At 42.3% G+C, this 27,079-nt stretch overlaps 1 protein-coding gene across 7 annotated transcripts in view; it reads left to right on the forward strand.

Annotated features, from left to right (window-relative positions):
* The window catches only part of NBEA (neurobeachin), an 831,523-nt gene that overhangs the window by 134,351 nt on the left and 670,093 nt on the right, over window positions 1–27,079 (forward strand). For all 7 annotated transcript variants that reach the window (XM_039530859.1, XM_039530876.1, XM_039530902.1 and 4 more), the window contains exons 3-5: window positions 1,514–1,614; window positions 1,865–1,960; window positions 13,921–14,042. In XM_039530859.1, coding sequence (XP_039386793.1) covers window positions 1,514–1,614; window positions 1,865–1,960; window positions 13,921–14,042 — 319 coding nt within the window. The remainder of the gene's footprint in view (window positions 1–1,513; window positions 1,615–1,864; window positions 1,961–13,920; window positions 14,043–27,079) is intronic.

A 27,079-nucleotide genomic window follows, 5' to 3' on the forward strand; every position in this document is an offset into this window, starting at 1 on the left:
CCCAGACTGATTTCAAGTTTCCACGCCTTCCTGCTGATGTATAAGAGCAGTTTTAAACACAGACAAAACCACACTTTTTAAAAGAGAAGGGTTTTTTTGCTGTCTACAAACTACTAAATGACAAAAAAAATGTTCACTCACATTTTCAGAAAAAAATAAATCCTGGATACAAGCTCTGAAAAATTTTAGCTCAGAAAGTGAAAGTTTGGTAGTTATGAGCAACTGAAAAAGGCTAGTTAGAGAAAATGTTTAGGGGTCTTTTAGTTATAACTCATCCTATATCCTCCAGCTGTAATGCAAAATGTTCTGGTAAATTGAAGGGAAATATGGTGACCCTCCTTAGCAGCGGAAAAGTTATTTCCCAGGCAGTTTTCTCACCCCAAACCAGCCATGGAAACAGAGTAGGAGAGAGGTGTTCTTTGGAGATGAGGAGGAAGGGAAAAATTCTGAGTTTGGTTAGAACAAAGAATGTTATGGAGAAGGAGATGTCTGGCTACTCTGAAACCCATCAGGATTTAGAAGCATGTCTAAAATATTGGTGGATAAGGGCCCTAGTTTACCTTAATCTGTTTGGTCTGAAGCTGCTCCTTGAAATTGTAAGAGCCTTTTGTGTTTTCTCTCTCAGGGCCTCAACTTATACTATCCTTCCTCCTGCTATAATGGCATCTGAGGACACTAATAGCAATCCTTAGAAGTATTGGGCTTTGAGGGAAAGCAAAGAGAGTATGGAAAGAACCAGGATTCCCCAAACTATCTAAAACCTTAAAAAAGCATATATTTTTCATTTTTTTAAAAAAGTCTAAAATCTATTTATTACTCTTGAATGCTCTCTCCTCTGAAAAGTGAATTTTTTTTGTTCCTATTATCTGTAGAGGTTTCTTGGTTTTTGAAATGCTATAATAGAGGATATGTCGTCTATTAATTATTCTATAGTAATTTTGGTCACTTGTAGTGATGGACTTTAGCGGAGCCTCTTTCCCCCCCCCATTGTTTGGCATTGCATTGTGGTCATATCTAAAGTTTTCATATTTGGGTACCAAATTAAAGAAGAATGCAGAGAAATTAAATTGCAAGATGATGTAGCAAACAGTTCAAATAATGTTGATGTGTACATCTTAGCTCACGCATGCTACAAGAAGAATGAGGAAACATCCTAAAATGTGCAATACAAAGGCGATAAATATTCAGCAATAGATTCCTAGCCCATTGTGATAAAACTGCAAACAGAAAAGATTGTTTTTGGGTACTTATTTACTGTTTTGTTAAAAACTGGTAATTCTAAAAATGGGCACGTAATCGTATGTGTATTTTAAACATAAATGATTTTATGGGAAAGATGGACATTCTTTAATTCATATTTTGTTATACTATATTTAAGGAGAGAATTTGATTTTAATATTTGTGAGTAAAGTTTACTTTTAATGAAATTGCTATTTTCAGCTTGTACTTGCAAATAATTTCTTTGACAAACAGTGTAATTCAGAGTTCAGAATAACTTTGTTTTCCTTTGAAGATCTTCTAGTTGATATGTTGGGGGTTCTTGCCAGCTACAGCATCACTGTCAAGGAGTTGAAGCTTTTGTTCAGCATGCTTCGAGGCGAAAATGGAATCTGGGTAAGCTGTGGCCAGATAAAGTATTAAGTGTCAGTGCATTAGTGCCTGAGGTTAATGTAAATGGTCTCTAGAGGCATATGAAATTGATTTTTGTATGTTAATTGAATTACAGTTTTAAAAGTTTGTTTTAAAAACAGTTTTAGAATTAATTTACTGGTTTGTTTGAAAACTATCCAGTGGCTAATATAGCTATAGAATACCATTATTAACTGGTTGCATTGACATTTCTACAATTCTGTTGTTTTAACAGCCAAGACATGCAGTTAAACTATTGTCAGTCCTTAATCAGATGCCACAGAGACATGGTCCTGATACCTTTTTCAACTTCCCGGGCTGTAGTGCTGCAGTAAGTTTTTAACCAAAATGCTTCTGTTTCTGGGAACAATAAAATAACTTTCTTGCTTGCATAACTTTATCGGGTTTGGATATCCTTCTTAATAAATAAAGAAATGAGGAAAACATTACCCAGTATAATTTTTCCAGAATAGACTAGGTCTTGGATGTTCGGGGAAGCTTGGCAGAACTGACATAATACTGAGGTGATACCATGCCCCAAGGTACTTAACATCAAAAGTAAAAGGAGATTTTTTGCATGAGATGGATTAGGAGAGACATATTGTGGGGCAACATTTTTTTTTTAAATAGAAAGTTTACCATAATAGTAAATGATTAAAACAAGAGGCTGATACTATATAATAAATTGTGTATGGTACGTGCTTGTACACATGCATACACAATTATGATGATGATAGCCCAGTTCTAAATTTTATCATGTGCCTTTAACTGCCTCACCTAAATAGTGTCCACTGAGACTACTGCTAATGTTTTTAAGAGCAAATTGTCAGGGAAATGCTAATTTCCCCCCTCTGCCCCCCAATTGTGTACTGTCCGTTTCCCACACTCTCCAGAATACATGTGCCTGAGTCTCATGCACCATCATGGCTTAAATTAGAAGCTGTATGTTGGTGGAAAGAGATGATTCGCAGTAACCAGCTGGAGCAGGCACTCACATCTGACCTCAAAATGTGGTACTTTTATTCAAGAAAAGCAGCTTTAGATCATTTATACAGGTATGGCACTCTGAGAGCTGTAAATTGGACTCATGGTAACTAAGGTACACACCTTTATAGACTGAAGAATAGAAAAAACAATACCAGCAGTATTTTTTATAAACTTTTAACATATGTATGCTATATATGACACAGAAAAATTAAAGTATGTTGTGGTATGGAAGTTTTGTCAACTCTTGGTTGAGATGACTAGCATACCTCATTTGTGGCTTTGAGAGTAATGCCCGATCCAAATCTCTAATGATAAACACTTTATCCTGCTCCACACTGTCATGTATACACCATTCATTCATTCATTCATTCATTCATTCATTCATTCATTCTGTGTGTTTGTGTGTTTGTACATATATTACACATTATATATTGTGTATATATAAAATACTGTATATGTAATATTACCCACAAAAATATATTAAAAGAAAATTAGCAAGCTTGTAAAGTCAATCACTCAAAAATTAAGAAATGCCAGAATTAAGGTAGCCTATGCAACCTTAATTTGGCCCCCTTGTGTATATGCCTTAGGGTTACAGTCTCTAATTACATGATCATATACTATTTTTTCACAAGAACCCTGCCTCATTCAATGCACACAATGGGTGGTACTCAATAAATGAGCAGCTATTCAATATTTTGTTTTATCCTCATTCAATGTGTGTCCTAGGCCTTATTACTAACCTGCTCTAAATACAGAAAGTATTAACTTGTTCATGTGCTTGTCTATGGTGCTCACCACTATGGTATCTGAGTGGCTCACAAACATTATTTTCACAAAGCCTGTGTGAAGTGAGGTGTGTATTATCCTGATTTTACAGATGAAGAGGTGAGAAAGAGGTGAAGTTCAGAAATATCCACTGATTTTGGGTGTCCAGTTTGAGATGCCTAAGAACTGAGATATTTCAGTTGCTCAGCATTATATAATCCTTTATATGTTCAAACCATATTTCACACTGACTTTAATTGCAGCTATGAGAGCTCAGCACTTGTGAGGCTCCAAGATCTCAAGCTATGCACCCAGAAAATGAGGATAACACAATAAGTGACCATCACTGAAAAGTTTAATTTAACTGACTTGCTTATCATCACCCAGGAACTGTGTAACAGAGGCAGGGATAGAATCCAGTTTACCAGGGCAGCATTCATCTTTCCCAATCGTAAGACATCCTGTCTCATTTTGCAAACCCTTACCTCAGACACAACACACATTCCAATTTCTGCAACAGATGAAGGAGCGATCCTGCGCACAGCAGCCTCCTTCACTGTGGAACCCTGATTTGTCCCTGCGTAGATCCAGCCTGCTTACTCAATGAGCGGATTTTTTAAAAAGCAAATTGAAAACAAACACAAATTTCCTCAAATGGAATGATATTGACACAAACATTGTTCACGATCAGGGTTAGAACCAGGGGTGGGATGCTTGAAATCACCAAGTGAAAAGCCTCAATTTAAATAATAGATTTTTATCAACTTTTCCATTTGTAACTCAGTTTTAATGGCTATAACTAAATAGAGTCTTTACAGTAGGTTTGGTACATCTTTTTGTTATTTAGGAGGGTACAAAACTATAACTATAAGCTTTTATTTAAGCAATGAGAGAACTTAATATTTTTACATTCTTATTAATTGTACTCTTTTAGTATTTTAGAAAATGATGAATCATATGATGATGAATGATATATTGATTATTTACTACATCATTAACTTTTTGCTCTTGATTTGTATCAAGCTCCTTTAGGGTGTTAACTGGAATTTAATTAAACACACAAAACAGCATATAAACTTTATTTTTATTAACTGGAAAAGTCCTTAATATACAGTGCATGACCCATTGTGCCATATTTATAAAGCTTGACCTCAAAAGTTAGTTGTTTTTCTTCTGTTTCTTTATACAGAAAAGCATCCTTTATCTCTCTTGACAGAGGCTCAGTCATGGATTTAACATATTTATTTTGTATTTAAATGTTGTAAGAGATTACAATAAGGTCTTAATGCATTTTATATTAAATTTAGATTTCATTTTTAAACAGGTTTATATTTAAAAAGAAAAATATTATAATTTAAATAATCCAAAAAAATAATTGACATAAATTATTTTTAAAAATTTTTATCCACCCTGTTAGAACCTTTAGATCCACAGCACAGTCATTTGCCACTTGAGCTAATAAAATAACTGATAGCACTAGTAGGCTGTTGTCCTGCATGTGAACCAGCACTAGAGGGAACACACGCCTTTGTCAGTGGGTTTTTCTGTGTGTGTTTATATATAAAACACACACACAATCTTGATGCATTTTGAATAATATTTGGAATGAGGCCAAAGGAGGATAAAAGAATAGTAAGTATGAATAATTATGGGGAAATTAGGAAAGATTTTATATACATCTTGTATATATAAATAAATAAAAATGAGGATATTATATTTCCTAATATATAAAAATAAAAGGATGAGATTAAAAAACACCTTGAAAAAATGTAATACCAAAATTAAAATCTTTGTTCTGCATGTATCATATTGTTTTATTTAGGGACAATACAGACTTATGTAAGAGAGTCAATGGGCTTACTTAAGAGAATAAGCCCAATGCATGGAAGTATTTGAAGGACCACTCACTCAGGTTGTAAACTCTTCAGGACACATACTTGTCTTGTTATGTAAATGTAAAACACATAGCCTTTACTTCCAATTTGCCAAGGCTCAAAGGTGGGACAAAATGTATGACAGACTCCAAAATTAGATACACAAAAATTAGACATATGGAGAACCTATAAATGGTGTGGGATTTATTCTCTTGGTGCTAATAATCTTTATTTCTGATGGAAATAATTGGATGGAAAAAGGCTAGTTCTTCGAGTGATGGTCCCTGTTGTTTTCGACTGTGGGTTTATGCATGCGCACCATAGTGCCCTGAGGCAGAGAATTGGAAAGTAGCATCCACTGGTCTGCGCAGGTGCACTGGCTCACCTGAGGGGCTAAATGGATGGGCGGACTGACCGCTTCTCCAGTTCCTTTTCACTGCCACATGGTCTGGGTCAGAATCTTTAGTGTCCACAGCTTCAACTTCGTCCTACAAAATAAAAATCTAGTTTGTAAATAGTTTTAATAGTTTTTAATCTCTAAAATTAGATTAGTGTCTGGGGGGACACCCCTCTCCACCCACTCCGTTCGGGTACCAGACCATGCCCAGGACTCTGGGCTTCAAACTCTGTGCTTCTTGCCCTAATCCTTCTCAATCAACGACAATCACCAGAGCTGCCTGTACTCCCTTGGGAAAGCTCTCGTTGCAGCAAGGTGCAGTATCAGTCAATTGTTCGCCAGTCATACTTGAGAAAGGCAGGGTCTTTGTCTCTGCAAATACCTCATGGAGAAGGCCACGAGACCTCAACTGAACCCAGGCCAGGGAAACTCCCCACCCCCCGTGCATTGGCCTGATTCATCAAGGAGTGTACCTCCTGCTGCGAAGTCCAGCTCTGGTGTGGGAAAATCTACCCCCACAGACACCATGGCGGGAAGCTAGGAAACACTCTCATAAGCATGATATTAATTCTTCCTCAAAGTCCACTTCAAAGAAGTTGGACTCGGCTGTAAGCAAGCCTTGCAGCTCAGCCCATGAGGACTTAGGATGTACTAAGTCCCAGAGGAATGACAAGAAAGTCCAGTACCAAAACATGTTCTGTTGGTACATCATTCTTGGCTGCTCCCAAACTCCAGAATGCATCAGCACTGACTAAGTCAGATCACCGCCAACTTCAGATATCACTGGCTCTGATGGGTTAGACAAGCAGAACCCCACTCACACCAGGGAGATCTGAATCTGAATCTGTTCCAGCTCTACAGGATATTTTAGCTCTCCCAGATCTGGAATCCCCTCCTTCATCAGGCCCCTCCATTTCCGCGGAGATAATATGACCACCAAGAGAATCAACCTCTGGAAGGAGCTTATCACCCCTCCCATACTCAGAATATACCTCCCCTCCAATGGCATTGAGAGTACCACTACTGGAACTGGAATCGGCCTTCTCATTGGGAGATTTTGAGTCATTGGATGAACTGATCTATCCTTACCCTACATATTCACCACTCAGAAGACCCACACACATTTTGGGCCAACCTCCGCTGCCTTTAACTCAGAGCTGCAGGTACCCCACGCTATGGGGGCTCCTGCAACCACCTATTGATCCCTCTTACTGGCCATATTGAGGGCCTTGGAACCAGTAACCCCTGCAGAATTGATCCACTCTAAGGGGATGCTCAGATCTGCCCCTGGATCTGACAGAGGAAGAGGAACATTATGCTTCAGATCCGGTGGTTGCACTGGAACCAGCAGGACTGCCATTGACATCTCTGGACGAAATGGTGACATCCACATCCCCTCCCCTATGACTTTAGGCAGTCCCAGAACCTTCTCCACAGAGTTGCTGGATAGCTGCAGGTTCCCCTTGAGGAGATCCAGGATTCCCAGCACAAACTCCTAGACATCCTACATGCTTCTTGACCCAACAGAATAGCTCTCCACATTAATGAAGCCATACTGGAGCTAGGTAGGATACTTTGGCATACCCCTGCCACTTGCATATCAACCCCCAAAGAGGCACCGAAGCATTATTAGGTGCTGGCCAAGGTGCAGAAGTTTTGTTTTCTCATTCGGATCCCAATTCACTAGTAGTCCATGTCACTTCTGAAAGGGCTAGACAGCAACATCCCCAGTCTAGTCCTGCTGACAGGGCAAATGCAGCAGATCCAGTCATCCAGCCTCCAGTTCAGGATAGCCAGTTACGGAGCGCTACTGTCTAAATAGGATTTCCTGAACAGTGCCATGTTTGAAGAGTTTACTGACAGCCTTCTGCAACAGGACAGAGCTCATTTTCAAGCTCTGATTCATGAGGGAAAACTGATAGCCCAGACTGCCCTCCGATATGCAGTTGATGCCACTGATACCTCCTCTAGAGCTGTCATATGCAGGGAGTCATGGCTCCATGCATCAGGGTTCCCTAGACAAGTTCTTTGATGAATTGCACCTCTTCAACCAGAAGATGGATGAATCCCTCCATAGCCTGAAGGATTTCAGGGCTGCTCTTTGCTGGGTGCAGATATACACACCTGCTTCTAAGAGGATGTTTACACAGTCCATTGACCAAATCTGATATATATGGCTCAGCAGTTCTTTTGTCAGAGACCCTACGAATCATGGTGTGTGTGTGTGTGTGTGTGATCAAAAGTCCCGCTTCCCAACACCCTCTGCAAAAGTCTCGGCATCTCCATGTCAGCCTCCACCTCAGTTATTTTTGATGGGCATTCAAGCTATGAAACTCTAAGCCTAACCTCCCCCCCCAACCCCACCATTTGTGGGTTGTCTAACACTCTTTTCAACAATGGGAGTGTGGTAACAGACAAGTGGATGGTGAATGTCATCCAGTCTGGCTATAAGATCGTTTGCATCCCTATCTCCTCCAACACCCCTGTACCTCCTCCTTGAGGAGCCATTCTCATGAGTATTCTCAAACAAGTAGTAAACTCTTTACTGCAGCAAGGAGTTATAAACATGTCCTCCTGTAATAACAAGAGAGAGGGTTCCTGCTACCCCAAAAGGAGGATGGTTGGAGACAAGTCCTTGACCTCCACCATCTCATTAGTCAACTCAGATTTTGCATGGTCACGTTGGCAGCAGTAAGGGGTTCACGTCTCTTGATATGAAGGATGCCCACTTTCACATAGACATTCATCCCGCCCACAGATGCTTTCTCAGATGCATGGTAGGCTCTGACCATTTTCAGTACAGAGTATCTCTCTGCAGAATAGCGTCATGGTCTCATTGTCTTTCCCTGTGTCAACAACTGGCTCCTTGTTGCCAAGTCCTGCTGGGAGGCCTATGCATGAATTTCCATGATGCTACACCTCCTGTCTTACTGGGAATAAGTGTAAACTTAGAAAAATCTGTTCTCACCCCCATACAATCTCTGGACTTCATTGGGGCATCCTTTAAATTCTGTCACCTCAAGAACATATCTGCCCACAGACAGGATCCAGTCCATGAAGAATATCATAGTTCATGTCACAAATAATCCTAGAGTACCAGTCAAGCCATGCCTGTCTTTAAGTCAGATGGCTGCATGCACCTATGTCACCCTGTTTGCAAGACTCCACCTTTGTTGCCTTCAGGCTTGGCTGTAGTCGGTATACTCCCTAAGACAACATTTTGTGAACCCCATGGTGACAGTTCTGGCCAAGGTACTGTCTTCCCTACTACGGTGGACAAATCCTCATCAGGTACGCATGTATATCCCCTTTCTCCATTCCTCTCTGGACAGGACCATCGTTACAGATACATCCCTGTTAGATTGGGGAATCCACATGAACAGTCACTCTGTGCATGGACGAGGTCAGGATGCACATTAATATCTTGGAATTGTGAGCCGTACAGAAGGCATGTGAGTCCTTTCTTCCGTTCATCCACGCTTACCATGTCCTTATAATGTCAGAAAACGTTACAACTGTTTTCTATATCAACAAGGAAGGAGGAGCAATATCTGCCTCCCTGTATGCAGAAGCAGCCAGTTTTTGGAAGTGTTAGATCAGCAATAAAATTACTCTAATGGCAGCCTACCTACCAGGGAAGCAAAATGTGCTTGCAGAGTCCTATGGCAGACATTTTGCAGTTGACCATAATTGGAATTCCACGTCTTGGTACTGCACAATATTTTCACCCTATGGGAAAGCCCAACCAGGTATCTCTCAAGCAAACAGGAAATGCATCACCTATTGCTCCAGAGGAGCCCTAGGTCATTACTCCCAGGGTGATGCTGAACCAGTTCAACCATGCCTGCCCCCCGCTACTGCTCCTGCCATGAGTTCTACTCAAAATCTGGTGGGACAGAGTGAGGGTCATTTTACTCGCTCCCTTCTGGCACAGACAGTTCTGATTTCCCAAATTCCTATATATGTCACCCCTACCACCAATCATCATGTTAATGTTCTCCAAGCTCCTGACCCAGTGGAACGGTAAGATCTGCCATGCTGATCTGTGTCCGCTCCACCTCAGGGCGTGGTGTTTGGATAGATATCATCCTTAGAATGTTCATGCTTTCAGCTATATAAGACTTCCTCTCCAATAGTAGAAAGGACTTTACTAGAAAATGTTACTTTGTTAAATGGAAATGCTTCTCTTTTGGGGCCCAACAAAGAGGCATTCTCCCAGAGACTACGGATGTTCTTCCTGTCTTGGACTATATACTATCTTTAAAGACATCAGGTTTGTCCATCAGCTCCTTCCAAGTCCAGTTAATGGCGATCAGCACATACCATCCGCTTTCTCAGGGCTACTCGGTCTTTGCATATCCACTGACTAATATTGTGGAAAGGCCTAATAAGAATCTTCCCACCTATGCAGAAGCCTACACCCCAGAACCCTGTTCTGTCAGTACTCACAAAACCCACTCTTTTAACCTTTAGCTACTTGCTTCATATCTTTTCTTGTAGCCATCACCTCAGCGAGAAGGGTTGGTGAACTTGGAGTGCTTTCACCATAACCAATTGATTCATTTACCTGTGTTCTTCTCAAAACTGCATGCTTCTACACAGAAACTAAGACTCCACTCCCTTGATGTTTGGCGGGCTTTGGCCTTCTACCTACAGGGATTAAGATGAATCAGGAAATTCCTGAGGCTGTTCATCACTATAGCAGAAAGAGTCAGAGACCATGCCTTCTCCACCTGGAGAATCTCCAAATGGATCTCTGCCTGCATTCTACTCTGTCAGCTATCAATCCTTCCTCCACCTCCCCAATGGGATAAGAGCTCATTCCATCAGAGTGCAACCAACAACTATGTCATCTCTTCAGGAAATACTACTCCTGAACATCTGTAAAGCAGCCATGTGAAGCTCCATTCACAAATTTACAAGACATTATGTCCTGGTGGAGGGCTCTTCTGCTGATGCCTCATTTGGGATGGTGGTACTCTGTTCAGCCATCCTTGCATCATCTTCCTCCTTAGATATCCTTGTCAATCAGCCACAGTGGAATACAAGAGGGACCATCACTTGAAGAAAAGTTTACTTACCTCTAAGTGGAGGATCTTTGAGATGAGTGGTTCCTATCTGTATTGCGCTATCTGCCCTTCTTCTCTGCTTTGGATCTTATCTGACTCATGGTAGAGAAGGAACTAGAAAGAGTCAGTCCACCTCTCCATTAATCCTGTCAGTCAGAGGCACGTGGTGAGCCAGGGCAGACCAACAGATACTATGTTCAAATTCTCCGTCTTCGGGGTCATGATGCACATACTGTGGCAAGGCATCTCCTTTATCCCGCCAGACTTATCACTTCCCCCTCTGGCGATGGCGGGTCTGGGTAATCTGCCCCATTCAGGGGAGGGTTTGCCTTCCCCCTTCTATGCTCTCTTGGTCGTATTTTCAGGGTAGGCCTCAGGGTCAGCCTAAGGAGTGATCCTCCACCAAACAAAAAGAAACAGTCTTGTAAACACAAAACCCCAAGGGGATACCTTTCGTTGCCTCTTTGCTGGTGCAGGGTGTCATCCTCTTGGTTGCCCTGGGATGTCGGTCCTTCCCCTAGCAGGCAATCAGGTGTGGCTGTTTCCCCTATGGCAAGGAGCATAGCCTCTCATCCTGGAGCAGCTTATTTCCCTGCTACCACTAGCCTGGCAGCAGCTTGTGTGTCTGTCTCTGTCTCTCTCTCTTCCCACTTTCTCTAACCAGAGGAGGGGTTTTTAAAGGCCTAGGGCAGCCCTTAGTTGGATTCAGGTGTCTCTAATTGACCTGAGGTAACCCTGTCTCATCTAGTAGGGAAGAGGGACTTTAAAGTTCTAGGGCTAACACAGCTACCTTCCAGCAGACATCCAGCTTGACTTTGTCACAATATGTAACCCCACATAACCCCAGATAAGGACCATATATCTTGAATATCCTCCAGTTACAAGTAATCTCCTCTAATATTCTGGGATGTATTAGCAGGGGTGTTGTCTGTAAGATGTGGAAGGTAATTATCTTGCTCCACTTGGCACTGGTGAGGCCTCAGCTGAAGTACTGTATTCAATTCTGGGAGCCCCATTTTAAGAAAGATGTGGACAAAATATAGAGTCCAGAGGAGAGCTACTGAAATGATGAAAGATTTAGAAAACCTGACCTATGGGGGAAAGGTTAAAAAAACTGGGTATGTTCAGTCTCGAGAAAAGAAAATGAGAAAGAATCTGATAAATCTTCAAATGTGTTAAGCACTTTTATAAAGAGGATGGTGAGCAATTGTTCTACATGTCCACTGAAATAGAACAAGAAGCAATGGCCATGGCCTGCAGCAAAGGAGATTCAAGTTAGATATTAGAAAAATTTTTAATTCTACAAGAATAGTTAAGCATTGGAATAGGCTTCCGATGGAGGTTGTGGAATTGGAAGTGTCTAAGAACTGGTTAGCCAAACATCTGTCAGGGATAGTCTAGGTATACCTGGTCATGTCTCAGCACAGGAGGCTGGGCTTGATGACTTCTTGAGGTCCCCTACAGCCCTACGTTTTTATGATTTTGTGAATTTTCGACAATAGAATTCAACTTTCGTGGTATATTCGGGACTAAAAAGAGTGACCCCGCTCAAAATGGAGAACATTTGAGAGGTGTGCATATGGCATGCTTTTCGATGCTATGTAAATAACAGGTGGTATTCTGTATTTGTGTATAGTAGAGCCTTTCTGGATACACAAGAAGAAACACCCCTTTCCCCAAGGAATTCAGTACAGTTTCACACCTCTCTAACTATAATACTTTACTTGAATTCCCTTATTGTTTGTAGTATCAGATGTTCCTCCTCCATCCCCTCAAAACAAGAAAATAAATTACAATCCCCCATGCAAACTGAGTTTATTACATACTAGCTTATGTCGGAGTTGTGGCAATTCTAAATCTTTCCCAGGAGGAGTGTCACATGTGATTAACCTATTCTGCTTTTAAGCAGTCCACCAAGTGCTGCCCATTTCTATACTCCCGAATTAGAATACCACAGATGCAAACTTTCTCTGTTAAATTATTGAAATGTATTAATCTTTCCCTGCTCAGGGAATCCTAGTTATTCTAGTTTGTTCAGTACTACTTATTTGTTTGCTGTTGCTCATTCCCACACATTCTTCTGTCCCTTGGGAAAATGCACCAAGGTGGGTCTGCTTTGGAGTGGGCAGAGGGAAAGCCTAGTAATCATCAGTGATAAAAACTAAATAATACCAGTGTAAAAATGTTTGTTTGACTAACATACTCCTTAAAATGACCTTGATAGAACTGAAAAAGGTAAACTGCTTGGTTTTCGAATTAAACTGACCTAATTACCTAGAAAAATAATTCCTTCTATATACTTTCTTAGATCATGTACAAAAAGTGAGAAAATATTGTGTTCAGATAGTTGTACAGAAGGCTGATGATCCCTAATTTCTGTTATCTAGAAATATGCTATATTTTGTTTGAAGAAAGCACTCATAATTGGGGCTTTACCATAATAATCTGTAGCATCAAAAACCTTTAATTCTGAAAAGCCATTAAAGTGTTTTACTTTAGTTATGGGTACCATACTGAGAAAAGAAGGGTTTTATATCTTGTATTTATTATCTCTATACAACAAGCCAAAGTCTTCAGTCAGTCACAGCCTAGCAAATCAAACAATTTTTAATAAACACCAACATCCATGGCACTGCATCAAATCACATCCTTTGATTTCCACAGAGGCTACTCTCTAACATTTATTTAATTTTACCCTCAGAGTCACTTATTAAACTTCTCCACTATATAACATCAATTCCAAGGCCATGGAAACAGCAGTATAGTGTTTTCAAATCCTTAAAGGGCATATTTTTAAAAATTGTATCTTGTTGAATCTTTTGTCGTGTTATCTAGTATGAATAATGTGCTCCTGGCATTTAAATAGATTTTGCAGTTGTCAAAAGTTTAATTTTGTGTTTTAACACCCATAAAAGTAATTTACTCCTTGGCATTTTCTACTCAGAATGCTACCCCTTCTGTAAGGTATTCAATATATAATTTAATTGGTTTTATTAATCTCTCCAAGTCCTCCATTGATATAATTTATGTAGTTGGAGAACTGAAAACAAGAAAATTTCATAAGAGTAATTAAACATTAAATCATTTATAGTGCAGTGATTGTCATTTTTGTGTCCTTTCAAAATAGTTGTATTTGATTAAACACTGCAAATCCACATACTTACATTAGTAATTTTTACTGTTTCCTTTTCTGTAGGCAATTGCGTTACCTCCTATTGCTAAGTGGCCTTACCAAAATGGGTTTACTCTTAACACCTGGTTTCGTATGGATCCATTAAACAATATTAATGTAGATAAGGATAAGCCCTATCTCTATTGGTAAGTAACTCGTATATATTTTATTTTGGTTTTCTTGTAAATAGTTAATTGTAAAATACAAATTAGTAGTTGAAGCTCTTTTTTTGCCAGCATTTCCAGAGTTTAATAAATTTTACTTTGTTAGAAAGTTCTCCAAGGTTGTCTATGCTATTTATTTCTTAATAAGATTTGAAATGCAACAGTGCAAGCAATATGCCTTTTAGATCAACCGTAAAACACAATGTACTGTGTTTTAAGAATTAATTTGTAAAGAAATTATTTCCTGTCAGTACAATTTGGGGATGTGCCTTTGTAGTGTAATATTTTCTCATCAGAGACATTTAAGGCTCCACTGATCTTCATAGTTCTATGACCTTATGAGAGAAATTTGCTGTGCTCTCAGCGTTGCTTTTTACACATTTATTATAGGCTTCTTTAAGGTATTGATGATGGAATGATAGTGTCTCAAAAAGGAAAATGCCTGCTCCACCACCACCCATTTAAAAGATGTAAGCAGTAGTTCCTAATAGTATGCTAACAATGAATGCCTAAAATGGAAGAAGAAATCTTTACTCAGTTTCCCTATCTCTGCTATGAAGAAAATGATGACTCCTTTGTAAAGCACTGTGGATTAATAGTACTATCTCAGAGATAAATGATGGTGGTGGTTTTATTATAGCAGTTAGTATTTTAAATTTATTTTTATTCATTTTAAACAGGTGTTTCATCTGGGTGGTGAAAACATGGGTAAGGAAAGAGGAAATCAGTTTGGGTATTTGCTCAAACTATAGGTAGCCTTAGTTGGAATGGGAAAAGATAGACAGTAAATCAATGAATAGGAGAAATAGCCTCAGTGTTAGTGAAAGATCCACAGTGTTATCAAATTCTCCGCATTACTTAGTTCATTGTCTTGTACATTGTATCTTTCCATTTTACTTTCTGCTTCTACTGTTTTTATATCACAAAAACTTCCTATTTAAGTTATAGAACATTCAGCAATGTACATATCATTTCACCAGGTATGCGGCTTCCCCCACCCCCATACCATCACACCTACCAAACAAACACAAACACAAACAAAAAGACCGTTCCTACACAGTATCTGAAAATAATGTATTTTTTATAGTTTTCCTTACTGATCAATGTATCAAATATTACTATTTGTTTAAATCTTCTGCATATTTTGGATAAATATAAAAGGGAAATTTTAAAGTTGTTTCCTATCTGTCTTGACTTTCCATAAGTTTATAAAATAGAAAAAGTGTAACAATAGTCAATAAATCAGGTATGGAAGAAGGCACATTAGATGAGTAACCATAAGCAACATTGATATTTATGTGGATGTATCTAGTAAAATTATATATGTAGTCATTTAGGGCACAAAAACTTGTGGGAGTGCTCAAGTGAAGGAAGGATGACTGGTTCAAATAGAATCCTTTTTGGAAGGCAGACTAGGATAGATAGGGAATAGCTTGATTTTGAGGAAGAGATTAGGTCACTTTTCTCAATCACACTCTGGATGAGAAATTTCCTTTAATTCCCCAACCTTCCTTTCTTGTTCATCATTAGGAGCAGTTTAACATTGGGACTCATCACTTCTACTCAGCTGAACTCTTTTTAAACTGTAAGCCATGGGAGAGGGCTTATCAACCTTTTATTTTCTTCAATCAGCCAGGGATAAACACACACATGCATAACACTAATAAATAGGAGCAGGGATACTTAACATGCTTAACGTATCCCTATCAGATTCCACCCTTGCAAATAGAACAGACTTCAGTAGTCCGATTAGTCTGAGAATTAGTCTTTGCATCAGAATGGGAAGTAATTTATTCAGATAGGAACAGACCCAAGGCTGCAGTTGCAGATTAAGTTGCGGGGTCTTCCTTCTCTGTGCCACCCCCTATTGACGATAGAGCACACCAGGACCTACTGAAGAGGACTGTCCACAATATGGGGCTCCAGGCTGAGGAGGTGGTTGAGTCGGAGGACCCAATGGTTGATATTTTAGCCCTTGAAGGGTCATCCAGGGTAATACTGACCCTTATAAAAACCATTCAAGCCACCGCAAAATCTCTGTGGCAAACCCCTGCCTCCATCCCCCTGACAGCGGAGGAGAGGAGGAAGTATTTTGTATCCTTTAAAAGGTACGAGTACTTATTCTTTCACCTGCAGCCCTGCTCATTAGTGGTGGCGGCGGTAAACGAGAGAGAGAGAGAGAGAGAGTTGGGGCAACAGGGCCTGACTCCCAAGCCAAAAGATTCCAAAAAGATGGATCTCTTTGGCTGGAAGGTCTACTTGACTGAATTGCTTCAGCTGAGGATCGCTAACCAGCCGGCAATCCTCAGCAGATACAATTGTAATTCATGGGACTCCATGATGAAATTTAAGGAGCTTGTGCCTTCTGACTCTAGGCCAGAGTTTGCAGTTATAGTGAGGAGGGCAAGGTGGTGACATGGACCTCTTTACAGGCCTCACTGGACGCTGTGGACTCAGCCGCATGGATCTTGTCCTCTGGCATAGCCATAAGGAGTTGTTCCTGGCTGCAGGAGTCTGGACTCCCTTCCACCACCCACCACAGTTAAACTATTCAAGACCTGCCTTTTGATGGCATGGGTCTGTTTGCAGAGCAAACAGATTCCAGGCTTCACAGCCTAAAAGATTCACAGGTGACAATGAAATCGTTGGGCATGCACACCCCTGCCATTTTAAGCCCCATCCTCCGTAGTGCTTCTATCCTCCTTGTTCCAGGCAGGACTTCTCCAGGAAGCAGGGCAGGAATGGCAGGTGCAAGCCTCCTCATCCTCCACCCGGACAGGGCTCGACAAGGCCATTTTTGGACTCTAAGCAGGCCTTTTGAAGACATGCCTGGTGTTCATGCACCAGCCAGCAAACCAGATCCTTCTCTCTTATTTCTCAATCATCTGTCCCACTTCTACCATACTTGGTCACAGATTACTTCAGTCTGGTGGGTCCTTCACATGGTGGAAGTGGGATATTCTCTCCAATTCTGCTCCTCCTCTCCCTCCCACCCACTTTCCCTGTCCCTCTTCAGGGACCCTTGTCGAGTGCATCTCCTTTATATAGGAGATCCAAACGCTCCACACTGCAGGAGCATTGGAGGAGGTTCCTCAGGAGCTAAGGGGCAAGGAATTCTATTCCTATTATTTCCTAATCCCCAAAGCCAAGGGAGGGTCTCAGACCCACCCTTGATGTGCAAGGCCTCAAAAGCTTCATGAAAAAATTGAGGTTCTGCATGATTTCATTAACTGCAATTATTTCCTCTCTGGATCCGGGTGAGTGGTACGCCGCCCTCGACCTCAAGGACATGTACTTCCACATCTCTATAATTCTTGCCTACGGACGATTCCTCAGGTTCGTGATCAACTACAACCATTACCAATTCATGGTCCTCCCCTTTGGCCTGTCAACGGCCTCCCAAGTGTTCACCAAGTGCATGTTGGTCGTGGCTGCCTTCCTACGCTGGAGGATAGAGTTTATCAGAGCAGTGTTGGACTTGGGCCAGGCCAGGGCATCACTGTCAGAGGCTCATTTTTGGTCGATGGCAGACGACATACAAAGCCTCAAACAGTACCCTACTACCACAGCGAGGGGTTGTTTAAGGCTCCTTGGCCACATGGCAGCATGTACATATGTGGTACAGCATTCCAGGCAGAGGCTCAGGCCTCTCCAAGGTTGTCTGGCCTTGGCCTACCATGCAGGGTGCGACAGTGTGGACAAGGTGATCATCATTCCTGTGCAGGTTCTCAAGTCTCTACACTGGTGGCTCAACCCTCAGGATGTATGTGGGGGAGTCCCATTCAACCAGACCCAGCCTGCTCTATCCCTAGAGACAGATGCATTGGCAGTGGGATGGGGTGCTCACCTGGGAGAACTACAGACCCAAGGTCTCTGGTCACAGGACAAGCTCTCACTCAACATCAAGCAGTTGAGAGCAGTCCGATAAGCATGTCAAGCTTTCCAAGCCCAATTGTGAAGGAAGTGCATGGGTTTCATGACAGAGAACATGACTGTGATGTTTTACATCAACAAGCAAGGTGGGTCTTGTTCCTCTCCCCTGTGTTGGAAAGCCCTTGAGCTGTGGGACTTCTGCATAGCCCACTCTATTCACTTGGAAGAGGCTTACCTCCCAGTTCTCAGAACAAGTTGGTGGACTACCTCAGCAGATCCTTCCACAATTACGAGTGGTCTGTCCACCCAGACATAGTACACAACATCTTCCAGAGGTGGGGAGTTCCTCAAATTGACCTGTTCACCACAAAGAGCAACAGAAAATGTCCTTGATTCTGTTCCTTTTGGAATCACAGTCTGGGCTCTCTTGCGAGCGCGTTTCTCCTTCCTCGGACAGACCATCTGTTGTATGTATTCCCATTGTTTCCACTCATCCACAAGATTCTGCTCAAAATCCACGGGGACAAGGCAGTGGTCATACTGGTACCACTGGCCAGGCCTCACCAGCTCTGCTTCACCATGCACCAGGAGCTGTCAGTGGACATTCCAATCTCATTGCCCCCGGTTCTGGACCTGATCACCCAAGAGTGCGGTCGGCTTCATCATCTTGACCTCAAGACTCTTCACCTCACCACTTGGAAGCTTCATGGCTAAACCCAATGGAGCTCATGTCTTCTGAGTCTGTTAGGGAGGTCCTACTTGGTAGCAGGAAACCCTCCACCAGGGCTACCTACCTGGCCAAGTGGAAAAGGTTTTTAATCTGGTGTTCTCAGGGTTGTGCTCATCCGATGGAGGTGCCCAGACCACTTATTCTGGACTACCTACTACACTTAAAACAGCAGGGCCTCTCAGTATCGTCTCTCAAGGTCCACCTGGCACCATTTTGGCCTTCCACAGGGGGCAGCTGGCCATTCTGTCTTTGCCAACCCAATGGTCAGTTGTTTCCTGAAAGGTCTGGACAGGCTATACCTGCATATTAAGGAACCAATCCTAGTGTGGGAGCTCAACCTAGTCCTTTCCAGGCTAATGGGACCCCCGTTTGAACCCCTGGTGAATCTAGCTATCATGGAAGGTGGCCTTCCTAGTCACCATCGCTTCAGCAAGCATAGTGTCGGAACTTAAAGCCTTAACCTCTGGCCCTCCGTATACCATCTTCTATAAGGACAAGGTGCAACTTAGGCCTCACCCGGCTTTTCTCCTAAAGATTGTCCCAGTTCCGCTCCAGTAGAAAAATGTCATGGTTGGTCTTCTGCCCTAAGCCTCATGCAGATAGTCGAGAACAAAGGCTAAATTCCCTGGACGTTCGAGCGCTGGCCTTTTACAAAGAAAGCACAAAGCTGTTCTGTAAGCTGAACCAGCTGTTTGTGGCAATCGCAGACTGGGTGAAAGGCCTCCCGGTCTCGTCACAGAGGATTTCATCGTGGATCATGTCCTGTATCCGGGAATGCTACGAGTTGGAAAAAGTACCAGCTCCTGCACTAACGTGCACTAGAGTGCAGGTCTCCTCAGCGGTATTCCCAGCCCAGATCCTTACTCAGGATATCTGCAGGGTGGTGACGTGCGCCTCGGTTTCTTCTGTCATCTCTCACTGAAGATATTAATAAAACCAGTGGATTTTATCATGAATGAAAAAGAAAACTTTAATTGTATACATTTATTAGTCCATCAAGTTCTTCATATGGGCATACAAGAAAGTAATTGTCCTTCGCAGGCAGGAAGAAACACAAGATAAAAGGAATGTGGTTAATCAGGCAGCAAATTTATTTATTTATCTGGAAACTATCCAGCAATAACTCATAAAGTGCAGGTTATCATTGCTGGGTTAAGAGATTATGGAAATGGGGTTGTCTTCTTGCAGTACTAGACGTTAGGAGTCCCAACCCCATTCCTCAAATTCTGCAGTGGATGCCTTCCCTTAAATCTACTTCCAGTTCCAATTTATAAGGGAACCGGAGCCTCTGTAGAATGAGTACTTAGAATCATAGAAGATTAGAGTTCGAAGAGACCTTGGGAGGTCATCTAGTCTAACCCCCTGCTCAAAGTGGGACCAATCCCAACTAAATCATCCCAGCCAGTGCTTTGTCAAGCCAGGCCTTAAAAACATCTAAGGATGGAGATTGCACCACCTCCCTAGGTAACCCAGTGCTTCACCACCCTCCTAGTGAAATAGTTTTCCTAATATCCAACCTAGATCTCCCTTACTGCAACTTGACACCATTGCTCCTTGTTCTGTCATCTGCCACCACTGAGAACAGCCTAGCTCCATCCTCTTTGGAAGCCCCCTTCAGGTAGTTGAAGGCTGCTATCAAATCATAAGAACGTAAGACTGGCCGTACTGGGTCAGACCAAAGGTCCATCCAGCCCAGTATCCTGTCTACCAACAGTGGCCAATGCCAGGTGCCCCAGAGGGGATGAACTCATAGGTAATGATCAAGTGATCTCTCTCCTGCCATCCATCACCTCCCTCTGACAAATAGAAGCTAGGGACACCATTCCTTACCCATCCTGGTTAATAGCCATTAATGGACTTAACCTCCATGAATTTATCTAGTTCTCTTTTAAACCCTGTTATAGTCTTAGCCTCCACAACCTCCTCAGGCAAGGAGTTTCACAAGTTGACTGTGCGCTGTGTGAAGAACAACTTCATTTTATTTGTTTTAAATCTGCTGCCCATTAATTTCATTTAGTGACCCCTAGTTCTTATATTATGGGAACAAGTAAATAACTTTTTCTTATTCACTTTCTCCACACCACTCATGATTTTATATACCTCTATCATATCCCCACGTACTCTCCTCTTTTCCAATCCCCCCTCACTCTTCTCTTCTGCACACTAAATAAGCCCAGTTCCCTCAGCCTCTCCTCATAAGTCATGTGCCCCAGCCCCCTAATCATTTTTGTTGTGCTCCGGTGTTGACCAGAATTTTATGGGTTAGTTGTTATGGCTCGTCACTGAACGCATTCAACCAGAAGATTTATAGGTTCTTGTCCAATTCAGACTGCAGGTTATGAGAACTCAGAATTCTATATTAGGAGAGGACTCTAGGGGTACCTGGCAAAAACACTTGCACTGAGGACAATACCAAATTGATAAAATCTTTGAGATTAACAAAAGAATAGTAAATGCTATGAAACTTATCACTGCAAAACAGTAAAAGAATTCCAAAACTCCTGGTGATAACTTTCCTATTATAAGTACCTTAACTTAAGATACTCAAACCCTTCCTTGAGGACCCGGTAATAGGAGGTGAAGGACCAACCTTACTCCTGGCATGCCTGATAACATGATGGTGCTGGCCTCCCCAATAGTTAGGAATGTTGAGTAGTTACACTATACTGCACAAGCTGAGCTGATAGCGTGATAGAAGATAGAATGTTAAGTAGATAAAAATATAGTCTATAGAGCTAAAGACTAAAAGAGCATGAAGAGCTAAAAGAGCGCTCTAGACTTCATCCTTACGAAGTATTTTATAGGATCCTGACGCTATGTAATTCAGGCCCAATCTACTATACCCAAATCTTATTTCCGTACCCTAAGACATTTATGGGTACCCTTATCCTGTAGGTTAGTGGATTATGACACTTCCTCTCTATATATTAATAAGGATTATCTCACTCCAAAAACTGCCAGTCTAGGCTATCTTGTCAACTTCCAGGTTGCGGTATACCCTGCGGTTACCAGCTGGTTGTAGACTCCGGATAAACCTCTTCAGAGTTGTGTATAGTTCTTCCCTTTGGTTCCCCAAAGTTCGGGGACCATTCCTATCTGTGCCAAAGGTTACCACTTTTTCTGCTGACTTACTCTTAACTGATTATACTTCTAGCTATTTAGTGGATTTTACCAGATACAGGCCAGTAGGCTTCTTGCATTTTAGCAAAACTACGTATAATTATTAGGAAACACATATTATATGCCTCAACACACAAATTCAAAGGAATTAATACTGATAAAATATAAGAATAAAATTGATTAATTCAGAAAGAGAAACATTATTTGATACAGCTGGTTGGATTAGTAGAATATCATAGCTAGCAAAATAATCCTATGGGCTACACCGGTGGACTCTCTCTCCAATTTGTCGACATCCTTTCTGTAGTGGGGGCCCCAAAACTGGACACAATACTCCTGATGTGGCCTGACAAGTGCGGAATAGAGGGGAATAATCACTTCCCTCGATCAGCTGGCAGTGCTCCTACTAATGCAACCCAATATGCCATAAGCTTTCTTGGCAACAAGGGTACACTGTTGACTCATATCCAGCTTCTCATCCACTGTAATCCCCAGGTCCTTTTCTGCCGAACTGCCCCTTAGCCAGTCAGTCCCCAGCCAATAGCAGTGCATGGGATTCTTCCATTCTAAATGCAGGACTCTGCACTTCTCCTTGTTGAACCTCCTCAGATTTCTTTTGTCCCAATCCTCCAATTTGTCTAGGTCACTCTGGACCCTATGCCTACCCTCCAGTGTATCTACCTCTCCCCCCAGTTTAGTGTCACCCATGAACTTGCTGAGGGTGCGATCCCTCCCATCATCCAGATCATTAATGAAGATGTTGAACAAAATCAGCCCCAGGACCGACCTCTGGGGCACTTCGCTTGATACTGGCTGCTAACTAGACATCGAGCCATTGATCACTTCCTGATCTTGACGATCTAGCCAGCTTTCTATCTACCTTATAGTCCATCTATCCAATCCATACCTCTTTAACTTGCTGGCAAGAATTCTCTGGGAGACTGTATCAAAAGCTTTGCTAAAGTCAATGTATATCACATCCACTGCTTTCCCCATATGCACAGAACCAGTTATCTCATCGTAGAAGGCAATCAGGTTGGTCAGGCCGTGGAATTTTTATAGCATATTGAGGGGGCCTTAGAAAGAGAAAAGGTTGAAAACCCCTGGACTAGATAACCTATCAAAGTTCCTTCTAGTGTTACATTTCTACAATTATGTGATCATGTGAGAACCCTTGCACTTGGAGGCTCTCTGGTGATTATGCGTGGCTAGTATTAAAGAGACTGTACCACAATATACCACATCTCCCTTTTTTAATTCTTAAAATTCCTCCAAAAAACAACTTCTCAAACAATGGCCTCAGCACCAGACTTGAGGCATGAGAAGACTCCTACAACACTGCTGACTGCTTGCTCATCTGTACAGATTAGAGGTTAATACTTACCCTGTTGGATTTTAGACTTTACCATTGGCTTACGCTGCTCGCATAGTTCTGGTATATTATTATCACACAAGTCACAGTATTGCGCTGGCATGCATACCTAATGTCCACTTCTTGTGAATTTATTTTCTGATGGTTCTGATGCAACCTGTCTCTCATAAGATATTGGTTTTGATTCTGATTGCTCCTCATCTTGTGCAGTTACCAGTTGCTGCTCATATGATTCTTCTGATTTAGATATCTGTTGTATATCTGTTTCTGCTATGGTACAGTCAGGTGTCTAGGTGCTTTCTCTTACATCTGTATGTTTCCCCTGTAGATATCTCAGTGTGCTATGACTATGGCTCTGGACCTGTAGCTACCACCCTTGCTGATTACCATCCTTGTGTTTCAGTTCATATCAGATCTCAATAATGGAACACAGATAGTGGGTTTGCTGTCCAGTTATAGTATTTCTTCTGTATTTCTCACAGCTGCTTTAATGTGCTGTGAGCACTCTGAGACTTGCCTTCACTTTCTTCAGTATCTAATCATGTTCTGCCTGAGTTGATGCTGCTATTATCATGTCATCTGCTATTATATGGACTCCTGAAATAGCCCCATATGTATCACTGTTCTTTTGTTGAAATACTTCCAGGGGCGGCTCTACCTTTTTGGCCGCCCCAAGCAGTCATGTGCGGGAGGCGCCCCGGAGCCGCGGGAGCAGCGGACCTCCCGCGGGCATGACTGCAGAGGGACCGCTGGTCCCGCGTGGCTCGGCTGGACCTCCCGCGGCTGCGGACGGTTTGCGGGTCCGGCGGCTCCGCTTGAGCTGCCGCAGTCATGCCTGCAGCAGGTCCAGTCGTCCCGGGGCTCCGGTGGACCTCCCGCAGGCATGACTGCGGCAGGTCCGCCGGCCCAGCCTGCCGCGCCCCCCCCCCACCCGGCTGCAGGGGACGGGCCGCTCCTCGGCTCGCAGCGGCAGGATGAGCTGGGGCCCCAGCCTTTTGCTGCCCCCTAGATTTTGCCGCCCTAGGCACCAGCTTGTTTTGCTGGTGCCTAGAGCCGCCCCTGAATACTTCACAAGTTGCCTTTTATTCCAAAAGGTAGATGGAGAAACTTGTATCTGTGCCACGGTGTACTGAAGATGAACCATTGAGATGACTCTTTAGCTAATGTAACTTCCCAATATCCATCTTTCTTATCTACTATAGTGAATGTGCTTTTACGAGCTTGTTGGCACTGAACATCTGCTTGTGTGGGGATGGAATAATACTGGCTCAGTATAGCCTTATTCAGGTCTCTGGGATGCAAACAAATCCTAATCTTGCTATTTAGCTTTAGTTATCACCACACTGTTAACCCATGGAGTGGGTATGTTCACTTTGGCTATGACCCTTTGCTTTTCTAACTGCCTGAGTGCATCTTTGAGTGTGTGTCACTACGAAAGGTATATTTCTGCAGCTGTGTATGACAGGTGACTGATAGGTTTGTATATATGGGATGCTTCCCACAGAACTCTCTTGTTCTTGTGAATACTGCTGGATATTGCACAAATTCAGTGAACTATATACCAGGGGTGTGATTCCCAGCTCCTGTACACACACATACGCTAACTCAGAGCTTTTGCGATTATAAACATAGCATAACCATGGTAGCATGGGCAGGAGTGACATGGCTTAGCCATTCTGAGTACAAACCCACCTGAACCTCTGTGGGGTAAGTACTAATCTGTGCCACCACTACCCACGCTGCCATGATTACGCTACTATATATACTTGTGTTGATTCATTGAGCTTGCACTATACATTGATTCCCAGCTCACATACAACATGTATGTGAGCTGGGAATCATATCCCTTGCTACGTAGAAGTAGCCTTAGTGGTGATGAACTGAGGATTGAGCTTGTTTTTGTCTGTTGCGGCTGTTAGTGTGTCCTGTTCAGAGTCTATTCTGGAACTGCCATATGTTATAAGTGCAACATCAGACAGTTTTATCTGGATGAGACCTGATATCTGTTTGAAAAGGTGAATTGGTAAAGCCTTAGCTTCTGCCCCAGTATTAAGCTTGAACTTTAAGTACATTCCTCATATACAGTGTAGAAGACTAAGGTTCTGTGGAGTGTGGATACTTGTATCTACCAGATGAGATTGCTCACATTCTATTTCGGCCAGAGATTTGTGGCTTTGTCTTTTGTGTAAGTTTGCTACTATAACATGGATGAATAGTAATTTAATTTTCCATGTTAGAGACATGTTACTCCAAAAGCTGGGCAAACTCTGGGCGGGTGTATCTTTCCACAAAGTGTGCTCAGTTTCTTTGTGTGAGCTTTGGTGTGTCTGCTTTGCTCTATAAAGTGGCTAGGCCTTGACCATGCTGCTCTGAATACTCTTTTGTGCAAGAGCCGGCATCAACTTGTCAGTATGCCACCCACACATGATCTCTCTTTGTTTCTTTGTGGTTTGTGAGGCTCTGCAAATCTCTTTTTGCAAGTCAAAATGAGCTGCTTCAATCTTTACTTTTGTCCTTTGATCAGTGACACTGAACACAATTTTGTCTCGGAGCATGTCATTTCAGACTGTTTTTTTTTGCCTCAGCTCTGCGACATACTTACCTATTTACTCTTTTTTCCTAGGTGTGGGTGAGACCAGAACTGGTATTGTTTAGACATCATATGTTTCTTAGAGTTACAATAGTTCCTAAGCATTGTTGATACCTCATCCAAAGTGGGAGCATTTTCAGTTGGTTTGCTGTAAGAATGTGCGTGTTAAACTTTCAGAGCCTCTTCTCACACTCTGTGCAGTAAAATGGCTACTTATGTCCTCTTCTTTTTTTTATCTGCTTCCAAAGCTTTCATAAAGATGTGGTAGTGTTGCTCCTGTCTCTTCCAATTCTCAGCAAGATTACCAATTAAAAGATAAATGTCAGAGTGGCTTACAACCCTCCACGTTCAGGTTCTTTTAAATACTATTTTCTAGTTTAACTGCTTTATTTTTAGTTTCATGTTTGTGTACTCTCTGTATTTCAGTACTCTGTACCTTCTGTTTGGCTCCTGCTGGTTTGTGGATTGCATTTCTTGTCTGTGTGTAGCAGTTTACAAAATGTACAAATCCACCGTGCTCCTGACAAAAGCAGCCACTACTTGCAGAATGTGGTCACTTCTGACACCATGTTGTGTTTTCCAGCATGACCAGGCAGCTGAGAATATCTTCCTTGTGAGTATGCTGCAGCCTTTGTACTTCAGGAGCTGCAAGTCAGACTAGGAATATAAAGTTCTTCGAGTGCTTGCTCATGTCCATTCCATATTAGATGCGTGTGTGCTTCCCACATGCACCGGAGTCAGAAGTTTTTCCCTTAGCAGTATCCATAGGGGACAGGCTCTGGCACCCTGTGGAGTGGCACCTGCATGGCGCGGCATAATGGGCACCGCCAGCTCCCCCACCCTCAGTTCCTTCTTGCCGCCAGTGATGGTACTGGAACTTCTGCTGCTTCGGCTAGTGTTGTTTCATTCTCAGTTCTTGCAAACGTTTAAAACCTGTAATATATTTGTGTATAGTTAGTAGTTCTTAGTTATCCTTAGTAGTAGTTCTCAACTCTTCATTAGTCCTGAACAGGACTCAGCCAGGGGATGGGGCACGCTTTAAGCCCTGTGATCATTGCAAACGGCCTATGCCTATCAGTGATCCACCTATCAGCTGCCTAAGGTGCTTGGACGAAGGGCACATAAATGACAAGTGCCGTATCTGCAAGTCCTTCAAACCTAGGGTGAAGAGAGAGCATGATATCCGTCTGAAAGTGCTCCTGGTGAAGTCAGCACTCACTCTGGCACTGGAGCAGCGGTCCAACACCACACTGAGAACCACGGCACCAACCATGAGCTGGCATTGGTCCCCCTCCATGGCTCCGGTTAAGAAGCCAAAAAAGACTGGGAGGGGA

This window comes from Mauremys reevesii, linkage group 1 (genome assembly GCF_016161935.1).
Source record: "Mauremys reevesii isolate NIE-2019 linkage group 1, ASM1616193v1, whole genome shotgun sequence".
In the NCBI taxonomy this organism is placed as follows: Eukaryota; Metazoa; Chordata; order Testudines; family Geoemydidae; genus Mauremys; species Mauremys reevesii.